This window comes from Onychostruthus taczanowskii, unplaced genomic scaffold (assembly GCF_017590055.1).
Source record: "Onychostruthus taczanowskii isolate IOZ18803 unplaced genomic scaffold, ASM1759005v1 scaffold115, whole genome shotgun sequence".
NCBI lineage: Eukaryota > Metazoa > Chordata > Aves > Passeriformes > Passeridae > Onychostruthus > Onychostruthus taczanowskii.
The window spans coordinates 225,356-242,357 of record NW_024498183.1 but is presented as its reverse complement, the minus strand read 5'-3'; the positions used below and the strand labels follow the sequence as shown (position 1 = coordinate 242,357).

The following is a 17,002-nucleotide window of genomic DNA, read 5'->3' as shown; positions in this document are numbered from 1 at the left end:
TGGTTCTCAGCAATGTGAAATAGAACCAGGGGGATTTTTAAGGGTGATCTTGCTAACCTAACTCTTAATCCTCAGCTGTGGCCCACTCATTCATGGTTCTTGACACAGACATGGCAATAGAGGAATACAACGCATGTATTTGTTGCCCGATCTCAGGGATAAACTAGGTTCCAAAGAACTGGTGTATTTTATTCCAAAGTAGCTGTGGTGGCAATTGCCAGAAGATAAAATTAAAAGGTAGACAGTAGGCAGTGGTTGAATTTTATAGAAATGGTCCATATGGCTACACACTGGTCTGTTCAGTCATGTTTTTGGATTACTAGGAAATTAGGATGAATTATTTAGATAGCCAGTAATTTTCAAGTCAGCCTCTGACTAACTTTATATGGCTTATTTTGGTATTATGGGGGTATAAGTAGTAGTATCACAAATTATACATGCTGCTTTGATTTGTAATGCTGTTAATAGCATGATTTACATACTGGTGTAGCTATATGAGACAGTTGAGCACAACATGGTGTCAGAATTTCATAGCAAAGTAATTCTATGCACAACAGTGAAGTGTCTGTGTTTACACTTAATGCAATTTTCTCCTATTCACCTAATCCTTAGCATATAAGTTTTTATATAGCTCCTAGCAATCCTACCAATCCTGATGTTTGTCTCTTTTTAGTGCCTTCTAAATTAATTCTAAATGGGTAGTCACAAATATTCCCATTCTACAACTTGCACGACTTACAATTAATCCTGGTCTTCCCGGTGGTCCAGGAGGTCCTGTCAGAAAAAAACCTCCATTTGGTTCTCCTTTTTCTCCTTTTACACCAGTGATTCCATTGTCTCCTTTTTCACCCTTTGAAGAAAATGTATTTTCAAATGTTGAGCTGAAGTGAGACCAGAACACAATGCACTGAACTTTTAAATTTACATGAAATCTCTGAGTTTGGTAAACATTTCACTTGCTTGAAATGCTTTTAACATCACTTTCTTTCTTCTTCTGTGATATGGGATGAAAAGGAATGCTTTCTCTATTGAGGCTGCAAGGCTCATTCAGGGCAAGGGCTAGGGGAGGTGGGATTTGGTGGAGGCAGAGAAAATGCCTCTGTTGCTGTTTCCTGCTATTCTGCCCAGCAAAACCTTGTTCAGTGCTGTAGCTGGAGGCAAAGAGAGAGTTGCAGGAAGCACAAAAGCCTGGCTTTGTGCTTTCCTCCATCACCAAGGAAAAACCAAAGCAAGATTGACATCGAATGGACAGCTATTTGAAAGTATTTGACAAAGTGAGTATCGCAGGGTGGGAGTGTGTACCAGGATAACAGAAGAGACAACACACAAAATTGCAGACACAGTCTTCTGTTCTGCATGGCTGATTATCAAATAGTTTGGGAAACAGAGCAATAGGTAAGAAGCAGCATTTAATTACTACATTATTATGTCTCTGTGCAAGAGGAGCCACAGCATTTATACATTTCTCCTCACATTATTTTTTTCTGTTTGTCTGCTTTTTTTCCCCTTCAATTTTTTTTGGTTGATTTTTTTAATGTTTCCAAGAAATAAACCTGTGGATAGAAGAGGCAAAGGGCAAAGCAAGAATGGCAGGTATCTGCAGACAGCCAGAGGACATGGCTATGTATAGCTCCTCCTCGGACTTTTAGTCTTAGTAAATTCCCAGTAAACACAACTCAAAAGGTTTCTTTTTCCAGACCATTTTGGGGAGTGGAAGGACTAGATGAAAAATGAGTTCTTGGCAGCTAAATCTGTAAAGCTACAGACATTACACTGTAAGGTCAAATAAACCCTATCAGCTTTGCCACCTACATGGGACACTTTATGCCATAGGAATAACTTGGGTGTACTCAGCCAAGCAGAAATAAAATCCTGAAACCAGGTAGCATTAAAAGTCCTTCTAAGAGACTGTCAGCACAACACTTTTGGTAGCATCATCAAATGATAATTTGATTCACATTTTTTCAGTTCTTCTACTGATAGAGTCCTATTTACCTAAAAACATTTAAAATAATATAATATTTTTATTAATTTTTGTCACTTGAAGTAGTCAAGAGAATAATGGAACAGAGAGAGAATAAACAAATCAAGGTATGGGTATACTTTGCTGTAAGAGCTTCCAGGAAAATAGTTTTCATAATTTGATTTTATTCAGTGTGCTTAAAAGATAAATAACATTACATGGAAGTGATTTCCACCCCCCTTTCCCCTCATCCAGTGTTCTAGAAGCCCTTTAGGTAATGGATGTCTTTTACCTGAGCTGGCATGGAAACAAAAGCATTCATTTAAGGCAGATATGTTAGGTAACAGTGAATTATGACTCACTTTAATACCACTGAGAAGGTAAAAAACCTCAGTAATAAAGTTTCTTTCAAAAGTATTCTTTACATAACTCTGACAACTGCTGTCTCTATAGTTGTAATAAACTTGCCTGTGTAGCTGGAGTTTAAGAAATTAATATAATTTGCAACTGCTGATGCCCTTATATTTGTATATTTCTCCATGTTGCATTGGTTTGTGCTTAATTTATAGTAAAGTACACTTTAAAAAAAGCTTAACAGAACTCAAACACAAATGGGATATAATTACCTTTATGCTATTAATATAGTGGCTGAAATATGATGGAGGCAGAGGTGGACCTGAAAAATGAAGAAAATACAATAATTATCTGTAATTTTCCTTTTAAAAGCACTGCTTTTGGTATTACTGGTTTAGGAGTTTAAAGGAAAACTATTTACAATAATGGCATTAATCTTTATATCAAACATATTTTTAGTTTGGTTTCCTAACAGAGCAAGACTTATACAGCCTATCTCGTCTGTGCCTTGTCTGTCACTCTTCCGCCTCAAAAACTTCTGAATATGATTGGGATTTCAGAGAAATTTGAAGCAAAGAAGGCTCAAATACAAAAAATTCCCAGTTTTCTGAAAACATAGCAGCTGGGAATAGGAGTGAAAGAGAAGTGTCCATGTTAACACCTTTGACACAAGCCAAGGTAAAAGAGAAGCTTTTCATATATTTTTCTGGTAGTGGGGTGATCCATCAGTAGATGTGTGATCTTTCCTGCAAAAACAGTACCAGAGCTGACAAGAGAAAGAGATAGTGTTGCTGCTGTGCTGCGGCAATTGCACAATAACTCTTCCTTGACATTTTTCTGCAATGAAAACCAGTATAAAATTATATCACTCCTGTTGTCTGCCAATGTTGGTCAGCCAAAGCTGTCAAGCCAGCACAAAAGGTTCAAAAAGCCTTCATATATTATCTGATTGGTATACATTTGGAAAAACCCCCTATTTTGCAGCTTCCCGTAACAGTCCAATGCATTTCTTTCAAATGTGTTTTGATTAATTTTTGAGATCTTTGGGCCCAACCTTCTGCCAGCCATAGGGCTCATTTCAAAGTGTGTCACCTCAGATGAAATTAAATCAAGCAGACATTGTGGGACAGAAAGTATTCTCATTATGGCACCTGTTTGGATTTTATTCCAACCTTACCAATTACAGCTTGCAGTAGTGATCTGCTTGATCCTTGTAAGGGGAAGGGAATGGACAGGTGGAATGGAACGGCAAGTGTCCTTCTCAGACGTTGCTTAGTATTAATCTCTACATTGAGCACTATTTGAAGTATTTCTAGGATGACCAGCAAGCAGTCTAGGTCTGAATGAAGCCCATATTTGTTGAGTTTGCTCTCACACTTTTTGTGTTGGCTTCATATTTTTGAATGTTATCAATTAATAGACCCTGTTTATAAGGTAGGAGAGGTGACATTTTGCGAGAAGCAAAAATAAATCCACTGCATGGACAAATACCATAGTTCAAAAACATTTTCTCATTCCTGGAACTCAACAAATGTAGTGGAAAGAGCTTTAGCCACCCTCCCCTCAGAAAAGGTTTTGAAAAATTTCCTGTACTTTAATCATGCAACTGCTGGCTTGTAAATTTTTCCTGTCAGTGGTTATGTGGACACCTGTGAGAACTAGACAACTGCTTTGTATGAAAGAATTGTGGTTTAGCAACCACATCATTAAGCAAAAACCAAATAGGAATATTTTTTAAAACAGCAACAGAAATGGTCTGAAATTAGCACACTTCAACTTAATGTTGAAGAAAACGTTGGAGCCAATTGGTCTATTGGATCAAATGAATGAACCTCTGTTATTTTAGGAGAAAAGTGAATTGAGTTTTCAGTTTAACCAGAATTGTTAAATTGTTAATTTTTACCATCCTTTACTAGTGCAGTTTTACAGCAAAATCTTAAGAACAATCCTCTCATAATCTTCTCCTTATGAAGCACCTGAAATCATCAGATATAGGCAAGAAAATACTTCTAAGAAAATTATTTGCATTCAATACAGAACCTGGAAAGGAACAGATATGTTCATGATGGACAAACCAGCACTGAAGAGAAAATTTTCTTATTTTCTGTTTAGGAACATTTCTTGCTTCCTCTTTTGACAAGTTTATTGATGACTGGAAATCACTAACTGCTTATTTTAAGATATCGGATCAGAATAAAAATTAATGAGGACAAGACAGGAAAATTGATTTTATCACAACAAACAGGTGTTGTCTTCAAAATAACCAAAACATCGTCTTCAGTTATCAGTTATGTCTTTGGAACAAAGACAGAAATATCCATGTAGATCTAGTGAGGGGTTAATACAGTTATTATATGGGGAGAATATAGTTATTTTCAATGCATTAAAGAAAAATTACTATAAATATAGTATAGAAACACAAATTCAATATATTGCATTTTCTATTTCAAATGATTTCTGTCACTGATCAAAGACTTATCTCAGTATATGAGATTTCAAAAACTGTACAGAAAATGAAGTGCTAGTAATTACAATATTTTCAAACAGATGCTTGTTTCTGTAACTCTTTTTGAATTTGTAAGAATTAGAAATGTGTATCCACTTTTTGACACAGAAAGCAAATCTTTGGGTGAGGAATAATTTTTATCATGTTCCTACTGCTACTCAATTGGAATTTTCAGTGCACACAGACTCTTCATGATTTTCACAAACAAATCAGAAAATATTAAAAAAGTGGTTGAAATGGAAATAATCTATTTCCACCTCCTGTTAGAAGGGGGACTGACAGAAACAACTGACTGCCTTGAACTCAAAATGCACAGGTGTATTGCCCTGAAATGTGAAGCACTGGATGTTAGCACAATTGGCTCAGAAAGACTGACAACAAAATAATATATCAGGAAGTGCCCATGATGTCCTTCCAAAATGTCAGAAAACCTGTGACCAGCCACTTACATTTTGATACCTATCCTTATACTTAACACTTTCCTAATGCTCACAAATGTGCAGTCTGTCTTTTCAGAAGATATTTTGGATAACATTCTGAGCTTTGCTGGTCTGTGTGTCAGTTCATCAGTGAACACTGGTGTAAATCTCTAGGCAGGTAAGGCTGCAGAGATAAGTATCTAAGTATCTTGATGAATTGTTTTTCAAGTTAGACACATATTCCTCCACAGGGTGTCAATGACATATTAGATTTAGTATACCTGGTGGTCCTGGAGCACCTCTGTCTCCCTTTTCTCCTTTTAAGTGTGCTGAACTGTGCAGTCCCCAGGAATCTCTGTTTGCTTTAGCACCTGCCATAAATAGCATCACAAATTCATAAGAACCTGAAAACAGCAGAGACTGTAGCAGTCACAACCAAACCACTGAAAGTGGGAGCAGACTATTCCAATATGTGGGGCACATGGTCCCTGTCCCTCTATGCTTCTCACTCATGATCATTGAATGGCTGCATGACTGTCCTCTCTTAGCAACCCCAATATGTGCAAGTCATTCTCTCTCACACAAAAATATTTTTCCCTCCCTAACTGCCCTTTCCCTAACCACCAAGCCTAAGACCCTCTGAACAAATCTGGTTCTATTTTTCCATTTATGAATTTCACTGGGGCAGATGCAGAAGCAGTTCTTGAATTGCCCTTCCCTTCCCTTCCCTTCCCTTCCCTTCCCTTCCCTTCCCTTCCCTTCCCTTCCCCTTTCCCCTCCCCTCCCCTCCTCCAGATATACAATAGCCAAGAAAAAGCAAGGAATTACCCACCATGGTCATGAAGAACTTCTTGATTTCCAGGATAGGGAGGGTTCACCTTCAGACAAAGAAATCCATTTAAAATCATCCATACATATTAATCAATGGAAATGCACTACTTACTGTGACTGAAAAGCCTGGCCAGTTTGCATGATATCAAATATTATAACAACAGTCTGGGATTATTTCCAGGTTGACAGGGTCTGAGTATTAGCTGATCAAGTTTTTATGAGGATTATGCTCTCTTTGACATGCAACATGCTTTCAGCAAAAGGGTAACATCATGCATTTTGGAGGCATCAGCAAATCCTACTCTTGATTGTGCCAGTGAAGCATCAGAAAACTCATTCTCCAAGAACAATTCTGAATTTACAATACTGTGTTTGGAAGCAGGATTTGATTTTTGACTGTGAGATAACAGCTTGTGTTTATAATTCTCTTCATCAGACCAGGGTAATGTTATGTCATGTCTGATGTTAACCTGTGCTCCAGATGCATTGAAACCACAGTGGGGAGACAGAAGCTATTCCAGTCTATCCTCTTCTGTCACCAGCTACCTGTAACAGTGGGCATTCTACCTACATCTGTGCCTGTCTTCAAACTAGGGACAATGCAGGAACTGAAATGTGGCACAGTGCTTGGAAATCTTGGTACTTTCTAGTACTATTTATAGGAACCTAAGCTACTGTATGAAAAAATGGAAGTTGCTGCATCTGGTTAATCCTGTAGTATCAGCCTGGAGAAGTCTTACTCACATGGACAGCTCTATTAACTTGAGAAGTTCAGTCCCCATGAAGAAAAACTGGTGGGGCTCAGTCTGTAGTTCTTTATCGACACTCATTTATGTAGGCATGAACAGCAGACTTCTTATCTATAAACTTGGGTAGGTTTAGGAGATTACTCACAAACGTAGGACAGATCTATCCAGCACACTCAGGTGCATGAAGAGATGTTTACATGTTTCTATTACTTGTGCATGTTAAAGTTAGTGCTATTTTTCACTGATGGTAGCCTTCTGGAAAAGTGGCTATTATTATCTGAAATTCAGAGAAAATAGTCTTGATTTGTTTGAATCATTCCACAGAGAATCAGAAGAGAGTGGAGGCTGGAGGCATCTCTGGAGGTTGTCTATTCTGAAGGAGAATCAACTACAGCAGGTTGTTCAGGGCCTCATCCAGTCAGATTTCAGGACTGAGGCTGACAAATATGAATGTGATTATGGACATATGTTATCAATGTACTACAGTGTTATACAATGGGAGCAAGAAGATTAAAGGGAGAAATTCTAAGAGGTAAACAAATGATGTGTGGAGGTGGTAGGCCAAAACTGTAGAAATGGCAAATTACCACAGAGTAATGGCTATTTATCATTAATTCCTACAAAGATCACAAGTTGGGATACAACTTTTTCAGCAGTAGGGTTAGGGTGATGATGAGTATCAATACATTTAGCAGAGAGGAAGTCAAGAGCTGTTTCTCTAAAATCAGCGAAAAAGAACTGGAATGCAAATTGGAGGAGAGGGCACAGTATTACTCAGAGCTTTTACAGCTGTTTAACAGAAAAGTATAACTCTACACTATTCAGGGGTGGCTCCCAAAGACAGAATTCTTTCCAAATACATACCCCACAGCTTAACAATAGGATATTGCCCTAGGGAAAATACTTCCAGGACTGAACTGTCTTCACCAGTCATTCTAAGATGCAATTTCTATAACTGATTAAAGAAAAATTGCACTAGGACATTCTGAAAATATTAAATCCATCTCCTCTCATTTCATACTATGTGTGAAACTGCAGGTTCTTTGAAGATGATGAAGGCTTTGTCATACTCTCTGAAAAGGAGGGGCAGATCTTCACCTGCTGCAGTTCTATGTGGACAGAGTGCATTTGAGGGTCAAATAAAGAAGATGATCTTTCTTTTCTGATGCATCTTTCATGCCACAATGAAACACATAACAAATCTTATTTTGGACAGGGAAATTAAAAACAGCTAAAGACATAACAACACGGGGACTGTATTTATACATATATCTAAAACATACATGTACCTGTATGCATACACATTCAGGTCCCCAAAGCAACTCCTAAGCTATGGAAACACAAGCTTTGAAAGGCATTAAAAGTATTAGGAAAAAACAAGTAATCAAAGTACTTTAAGCAAAAGAGTCTAGTGTTTGTAGTTCTGTTATATATTTAATACATGGCTAAGTTTTCATAAATGGCTAAACACTTGAAAATCTGTTATCCTGAAGAACAAATAAAACACATCCCTGGTGCAAAGCAGAAGGCAGGGGAAAAAAGCTGCAAGGTTATGGTGTTTAGGTGTACAGCTGCTTGGGTTATGTTCTGTCACGGCCATGCATCCTGCTAAGAGCAGATTCTGCATGTGTCACTTACTGGCATTTTGCAATGAGGCCTGGGAGGGACTGGGAAAACTGTCTATTGAAAACAGGAGGGAAATTACTTTAATGAGCATAGGTATGATACAGCATGTAACACACCATATAAACCCAAGAGTCATGATGAGGCTAAGCCTGGAAACAAAACCCCCACCTCCCTGGAAGAAAGCCCAGCTGGCTGCCAGGGCTGTCATCATGTCCCTCTTTGTGGGGCCATGGGGGCAAAACTCTTCCATGATAGTGGCTTTGGTTAAGAGATCTTTTTTCTCTGCACACAAGCAAGGTCACCCACAGCGAACTGTGTAGACTGAAACCAGTTTTGATGTTTCCTCTTGCAAACTGGTTCTAGAGCAGCACGTTTCTGCTACAAACCAGTCACTGGTGCCCATTGCACTTACTCCTTTGATATAAAGTATACGTCCTGGAGGTCCGGGGGGCCCTGGGGGCCCAGGCAAGCCAGGAAGGCCCTGGTAAGAGAAAGTGAGAGAAGGAAGCTATTAGACAAAAAACAACCCCAACTGGAAACTGGAACACCTAAAGCACTGCATATTGAAACAAATTAAAGTGTGTATCTCTCATCCAAGGAAAATTAGGTATTCTACACTGATCTAGATCTCTCAAGACTGCTAAGATTCATAAATTTTCAAGTGCCAGTCAGATACATCGTACATGCTAATTAGCAACCCTGAGGAGCCCTGCTAGACTGAGGGTGTGACTGCCTTTTACAAAAAATGTATGTCATCTCTGAGCTGTGTAATTTGAAAACTTGGCACAAGGCACAAGTTTTCAGTCCACATCAATGCAACTTTCTGTATGGTGACATATGTCATCTCATCAATAACTAGAAATCCATTAGATTTTATCTTCCCTGAGCACTCCAGGAAGGACTACTAGAACATGCAGCCTCCTTTGTTTGCTTGTTTACTTTAACCTGTCAACCTGATGTACTTCATCTAGTTGTAATTGCTACAATAGCTTTTGTGTGGTTAAGGCACACAATCCAGAAAATGAACTTTAATATTTTTTGAAGACATGAAGGAAAGGAAAATCTACTCTTATATTTTTCTCTCAGTGGGTAGTAATTTTACCTGTCATTTTCTTCCAATTATAATTTGTCTAATTTGTCTGTTTTCACTTTCTAGGAACTATATTTCTATTTATACATTCTTCTAGGGATGTAAGCCACATTCAGTACCTGGTCTTTTTTTACTGTGGAGATACCTAAATACTTACTAATTCTGCAAAGATACTTACCAGTTCTCAGTCTCCCTGCTACTCACATAAAGCAGTATCATCTCACTTATATTTATTATCGAGATGGACAAGACACTTGTGCCTTGCAGTTTGTGTGCCATATTTTCTTTTCTCTTGAACAAACTAGAACCAGAGGCTTCTTACAAGAGAATCCATTTACAAAAATTGCTCTAATGAAATACAGTGATACTGACTTTATGTTAGCACAGTAACATACTCTTGTAAATTTTTTCAGCATTATCTCTGATGCAGATGAAACAGCATTAGCTGCCGTTGTGGCATGGGTACCAATTTTTCTAGCACAGATTGTCACATGACGTCAGAACAACCCCACAAATTACTCTGCTATTGTGGAGCTCATTGTTTATGCTCAGCAGTGCCAGTTCTTGTGCAGTCCAGTTTCAATGTTTGTCATGAGACAGCTTGTCTGAAATATTTTCATGAGAACACACTTGCAGCAATATTGTATTTGTGGGGTTCCCAGACGAAGGAAGGAAATGATGAATCTGACTCCATGTTCTTAGAAGGCTAATTTATTATTTTATGATACTATATTATATTAAAGAATACTAAACTAAACTATACTAAACTATACTAAAGAATACAGAAAGCATACAGACAAAAGGCTAAAAGATACTAATGAAAAACTCATGACTCTTTCCAGAGCCTCGACGCAGCTGGACCCTGATTGGCCAATAAGTCAAAACAATTCACATGAAACCGATGAAACAACCACCTGTTGGATAAACAATCTCCAACCACATTCCAAAGCAGCAAGACACAGGAGAAGCAAATGAGATAATATTGTTTTCCTTGTTCTCTGAAGCTTCTCAGCTTCCCAGGAGAAGAATCCTGGGCGAAGGGATTTTTCCAGAAAATATGACTACCACACAGCAACAGGAGCTTGCTTCATCACTTGTCATTCCACAATTACAGGTTGTAGGTGAGCATGAATATGCTGTCAGCTGTGCAGCAGTCATTGTTTTGGATACATGTACAGGGTAACCGTAGCAGGTAGCAGGTATCAGTGAGTATCTCCTTGTTAGTAAGGTAGATACCACTTCCTTGTGATACGCTCAAGTGCTGTTTGTACCTGGGCTAGAAAGGTCAGAGCCTGTGGGAGTATCTTCATATCAAGAGAGGTCACACTGGTGGCCTGGATGAGGAAGTCCTTGACACATATAAAAAAAAATGGAATTCCAAATCTTTTGCTATTTGAAGCTGCTATAGTAACAGTGAGTTGCACACACACATAATTGGTACACCTGGGAGCTGACACAACTATGTGTATCTGCAAGAATTCCCCAGACAGACCCAGAAGCTGACTTTTCAATGACTGCTGCTGGAGAGGAAAAGTAGCAGAAACACAATTATTTCTAGAACATTTCAGGTTTTTAGTCCCATCATCATTTGAAAGGGATCAGTATAAATCAGACTTCAGATTTTAACAGATTTTATTTTTCAACTAATTGAAATACAAAAAACTTACGTTAAATGCTTCACCTCGATCACCTTTCACACCTCTCAGTCCATTCAGTCCCGGACGGCCCTGATATAAGTAGAAATAATTTATTATGTGTCAGAAGCAAGCTTTCCTATCTTTATCCCACTTGAGAGCATAATACATACTGGGCGTCCTGGGAAGCCAAGTTCTCCTTTGGGTCCAGTAGGTCCTATTGGTCCCTGAACAGAGAAAAAAGAAGTGATTATGGCCCATTTTGTCGACCTATGTTTGATTATTTAGAATAAGAAATATAATTTTACATCTACATTAAAAATCAGTCTGTGATTGCCTGTGATTGCACAGAACATTCTCTCTGCTTGCTGTATTGAATGATCTCAGAAGCTGAGCACTGCATGTAACAGCTCGGCTTTGGAAAAGACCACCTATCTGAAATGAAGTCTAAATTCCCAGGCCCTTGTAGAGCGTGCAATTCAAAATTGACTCACCATGTACTGAAGAAAAATTAAATGCATCAGTCAGGAAAAGAAAAGAAAGTTAGTGATATATGCTTTGTTCATCTTATTTTTCCCCCCTTTTTTATTTCTAATTATTTTTATTCAGGCTCTGTAAGGAAATATCTGTGGATTGGCCTAAGAATTCATGCAGTGCCAGGCTTCTACTTGCCTCTCACTAGCCTGGGTTTGTGCATTCATGGGGCTGATAGCTGAAACAGAATTGTTCCTTCTTTATACAGGTTTGACTGACTCACCAGGCTCCACAAAGTAATACAAGCCACTGCAAAAAGAGGGGACAAGCAGGCTGCCTGGGAAAGGTGGTCCAGGACTATGGATGGCTTACGATGGGGCATTTGCAAATGTGCAGCTTCTAGGCAGCCTGCAAGTGATCAACAAAAAGCAGCAAATCTGAGGATCTACAAACTTTCAACTGATGTCAGCTTCTTGAAACTCACCAAAACCACAAGGGTCTAGACAACATCTTTACATTTGTGTCAGCTTTTCTGTTTTCACTTCCTTTTTTCAGTCTGCTGAAATGCTGAAATACTCCTTCTTGAATTACTTGTTAAATAATCTGTCTGTAGATCTCACACGGATACCACTTACATGTGACAGTCGGTGTGTTTAACCCTTCACATTATATCTTTTCAGTGAAAAGTGATATGTACATTAATGAAAAATGTATCTGATGAAGAAGATAATTTCTCTTATCATCTAGCTGAAATTTATGGATTAATTGTTGTAATTTTTCTCCTGCTGAAACTGAAGACTGGAATAGACCTGAAATTCATAAGTAGTTACCATATGAACATATTAATTTATAATGCCACCATCGTAATCAGAATTTAAAGCTTACTAATGTCAGCTGAAACTACTTCAGGTGGTAAGACTTTTATTGATCTTCTATTTTATTTTCTGTTTGAAGGCAATTTATGTAGATGTGATCAGAATTAATGCATGTGTCACAATTGTGTGCCCCAAAATTTCACAATTCACCTTTCCATGATACCACATCCAGTAATGAGGTTTGGGAAGAAAAAAACCAAAACAAAACAAAAACAAAAACCAATCCAAAATGTTAAAAAAAAGCGCATTTTCCTATTTCACTCTCTGGTACCAGAGCCTTTAAAGATTATGTAAATCTGAACTTCAATCATCAATGAGGACAATTAGACTTCTTCAAACAGACTTCTTTTTCAGTTTAAATAAAGAGCAGTGTCTGATCCTGTGCTTTAACGGGGATTTCAAACATTAACAATGTGAGAGTTGACTCAGCTGGGGCCACCTTTACTGTTTTCTCTACGTGCCAGCCCAGTCTGTCAGGTGTTAGCAACTCCCTGAGAGAAGCTAGCAGTCCCAGCTAGAAGTGAAAGAAGGAAGCGTAGAAGCCACATGAGTTTTGCTGACCACAAAAGTTTCATTTACAACAGCACAGTAGATCTGGGCAGGCTGACACTGAGCTTCTTACTAAGTGCTCTCCTTCAGTGATATGCAGCCATTTGCTTCACTGATAGGGAACGGCATAATCCAGCATGTAAAATATTCTCTTTTCTCCAGTGGCTGGAGCTTGTATTCAGTCTGTTGCTTCTGCTTTTGCTAACAATTGTACTGACCTCCTGACTATCCCCAGTTCTCATCTGCCAAACTACTACTTCTCCGTAGCTCCTTGTGCTCCAAGCTCCTGTGAACCTACCTTCTGTCCAGCTGAAGTCCCAAAAAGGAGCAGAGCAATGACTAGGGATTTGATTTTAAATTCTGGAAATCTGTGTATGGGTCTGAGAGCAGAGATGTACAATCAGAGTCCCCCACTACCTCAAAGTTGTTCCTGGGCCAGAGACTCACTTGCAGCAAAGTAGAACAGAACCATTGCACTAAAACCTTTAATAAGTTATCTGTTAGAGTCTCTGGTATAGCACTTGAAGTCTGGATATTTTTGCTGCACAGGCCTCACACTAATTACAGATGGATTTTTTCTATGGGACAACACCAAATTGCATCATCCCATTAGCAGCGATGATCAAACAGGAGTTCTGCGCTCAGAACAGAACTGGCTGAGCAAAGCCTTGAGACAAGCTCCATGTGCCAAACTTTCATGAAGTGTAACCATTCCCACCAGTGCTGGCAAGAACTTCCTTGTCTGCTTGCTGAACTGTATGAAGCAACTCGTGGCAGTATAAAAGGAGATGTAAAACACAAAGTTTTGGGGCTGAGAGGAAAAAAATCATATAAACAGAGAATAATTTAGGTGGAAAGACAGGGATCCTCTTGCACAACCACGTGCTTACAAGACAAACTTATATGTTAGGCTTGTACCTTGTTCCAGAATCCATCATCTCTCTGGGCACCTATTTCTGTGTTTAATCACTTTTAACATGAATTTTTGCCTTTATATCTATATATGTCACAAGCTGGAACTTGTGATCTTTGTTACTCTGAGAAGGACCTGACTTTTTTTTTATCATTCCCTTTCAGGCTGCAGCAGGGAGCACTTAGAGCTCCTCTCAGTCTTTTATCTTCAGAGCTAAACAAGCCCAATTCACTCAGAGTCTTAAATCATGTAAGTTTCTAGCTCTGATGATATTTCACTGTTGGCTTAGACAGTAACAGATACATTTGTTCTACCAGAATTTAAGCTCTGCATCAAGTCAGTAGTTACAGCACCATATATGTAAAAAACACATTCTTTTCTGAAGGACACTGATGGCCCTGAAGCATGAATACTCCTTATCATCCCTACTCAGAAGGAATGAAAAGCTAAACCATACTACCTTTACATTTACCAATATTTGTAAGGCCAAAGCAAAATTAAAAAACAAAAAAACATTGATCTTTGGAATCATCTTACCATGGGTCCCACTGGTCCCATCACTCCAGCTTCGCCCTGTTGAGGACCAACATAGAGAGAGCAATGACAAGGAGAATTCCTGCAATGTCTAGCAGAGGTGGCTGGTAACATGGCCACCAAATAATTCCAGAGGAACACAACAGAGTATTAGCTCACCTTCTCCCCTTTTCTTCCTAATAATTCAGCTAAAGATCCATCAGCAGAGATGATAGCTCCTGGTTCTCCCTTTTCACCCTGCAATTATCAGAGTAATTACTGTTTACAAAGCAGTTCCCAGTGAATCAGAAGAAGTCAAGGCAGCATTTTTTTTATTTGAAGCATGACAGATTAGTCATGCTGTGATATCAAACATAAAGTGATATGAGTTGGGTGAATTTTGATTCTGGGGAAGAAAAGAGATGATCTTTCTAAAAACATAATAAAGTACACTAAAAATATCTCCCTAAGAAGAATAAGTTCTTATTTTTCTAAAAAGCCTTAATTTGCTCTCCGTAGAGTAACTATGTGAAACATGCTGTGTTCACAAAAGGTCTCTGACAAAGGCAAACAGGTTGTTGGTGTCTTCTTGTGTACCATCAGCTTAATGGTCAGTAAACCCTGCTGGAAATGCTCCATCTTGATAGACCAGTAAATGTTCAGATTTTACTATCAGGAAAGCATGAATCATTCTCTCTATGTGCCTGGCATGATGCAATCTCATTAACTTTAATGAAGGTCAAGTCCCAGCACTCAAACTGTGACCCTCTGCATTCCTGTTCCACGACCACGAATTACCACTTCTCAGTGCTAAATTCATGGTTCTCACTCTGGATCATTCAGCTGTAACTTCCCACTTCCTACCTCACGCAGCTTGCTACAACATCTTTCCCAAGATGTCATGGAAGAAATCTGTCTCGAAGTAGCTGCTTCGAGACAGATTGCTGCTTTAATCAGCAATTGCATTGCTGATTAAAATGACAGTCCAGGTTATAGACCTTTCATTGAACTCTAGGTGCTGTAACTCAGTTCTTCTCACAGGTTCTTAAGCTGTTGTGAGTTTTGGAAGTCTTCCTGAAGATACTTGGTTTGCTTCACCGACTTTATCTTCCGTGAGAATTTATGGACCTCAGATGGAATTTCATGATCCTTTAAGTAAAGGTGACTCTACATCTTCACTGAGGTTCCCAAACATCACCACTCTAGAGCATAGCCTGGTGTTCACAGCTCAGAAACACCATCAGATACATCACTATGTTTTGCTGTGTCAACAACACACCAACTAAGAAAAAACCAAACAACAACAACCAAAAAAAAAACCAAAAAAAAAAAAAAAAAAAAACAAAAAACCAAAAAAAAAAAACAAAAAAAAACAAAAAAAAAAAACCCAAAAAAAAAACCAAAAAAAAAAAACTAAAAAAAACCCCCAAAAAAACAAAACAAAAAAAAACCAAAAAACCCCCCCAAAACCAAAACCAAACCAAAACAACAACAACAAAAAAAAAAAAAAAACAAAAAAACAAAAAACCAAAAATCTCCACAACCTAAACCAAAAGTCACCCAACTAGTTCTAAGATTGAGCTTGATCATTTAATGCATTTTGTATAAGAACAGGAAATCTTATGATAAGCAGGGACTGGTATTCGTGGCCTGAGAGCTTTCCTTCTGAGGAATGACAATGCTGTTCATCTGCTACCCCATTTAAACCATCATTAACCATTTCCAAGTCTTCCTATTACTTGTGAGAAAGGGAGCTCAGCTACTTAGAAAAAGCAGAAAGTGCTTTTGTTTTTCTTTCTAGGTATCTCCAAGATATTAGATGTTCCGCTCCCCTGCTTCCCGAAGGTGGATAAGAAGGGGAAAAAACTGGAACAGCTGCAGTATTTACAGAAGAACAGAGTCAGTCTTTAATACCCTCTCAGCCGTGCTATAAAAACACACTTTTTGTGAAGAAACAAGAGAAAGAATCCTAAGAAGTGAGCACCTCAAGTCTTAAACTTTCTTTGGGAATTGAAAATTGTAATCTTCATTCTGTAGGCAAAGCCCTATCTGGCATAGGAGGAGGAAAAGATCTATTTTTTTTTTTTAATTTGGGCTTTTGGATAGGATCCCAGGGTGTCAGCACAACAATTATTTGGCAAGAAGAGATCACTTCATGTTTAATGTTTAAAGAGACTTAACCTGATAAGTGCATACTGCACTGATGAATTTCAACACTGGTGCAGGAAGATTAGCTCTTGGTGAGATTATATCAGGGGATGTCATTTAGCATTTTCACATTCCTCCTAGTACATTTTTCACTTATGAATTTATTAAAATCCCAAGTCCTACTAAAATTAGAATCATTAAACTTTTAATGTCACTAAGTACTTGTCATCTAACATTTCTCAGCATATACTTTCCCCTATGCAGTTTTTCATACCTGTTGTCCTTTAGGTCCTTGTGATCCAGGCAAACCAGTATCACCCTTCGGACCCCGAGGGCCCTAGGCAAAAGCAAGTAATAA

At 38.4% G+C, this 17,002-nt stretch overlaps 1 protein-coding gene across 2 annotated transcripts in view; it reads right to left on the bottom strand.

Annotated features, from left to right (window-relative positions):
- Nucleotides 1-17,002, bottom strand: part of LOC121348223 (collagen alpha-1(XV) chain-like) — a 116,277-nt gene that overhangs the window by 12,382 nt on the left and 86,893 nt on the right. For both annotated transcript variants that reach the window (XM_041427512.1, XM_041427513.1), the window contains 11 exons: nucleotides 16,919-16,981; nucleotides 14,677-14,754; nucleotides 14,521-14,556; nucleotides 11,346-11,399; nucleotides 11,206-11,265; nucleotides 8,861-8,929; nucleotides 8,461-8,502; nucleotides 6,075-6,120; nucleotides 5,524-5,613; nucleotides 2,590-2,639; nucleotides 740-850 (listed from right to left, as the gene is read on the bottom strand). In XM_041427512.1, coding sequence (XP_041283446.1) covers nucleotides 740-850; nucleotides 2,590-2,639; nucleotides 5,524-5,613; nucleotides 6,075-6,120; nucleotides 8,461-8,502; nucleotides 8,861-8,929; nucleotides 11,206-11,265; nucleotides 11,346-11,399; nucleotides 14,521-14,556; nucleotides 14,677-14,754; nucleotides 16,919-16,981 — 699 coding nt within the window. The remainder of the gene's footprint in view (nucleotides 1-739; nucleotides 851-2,589; nucleotides 2,640-5,523; nucleotides 5,614-6,074; nucleotides 6,121-8,460; nucleotides 8,503-8,860; nucleotides 8,930-11,205; nucleotides 11,266-11,345; nucleotides 11,400-14,520; nucleotides 14,557-14,676; nucleotides 14,755-16,918; nucleotides 16,982-17,002) is intronic.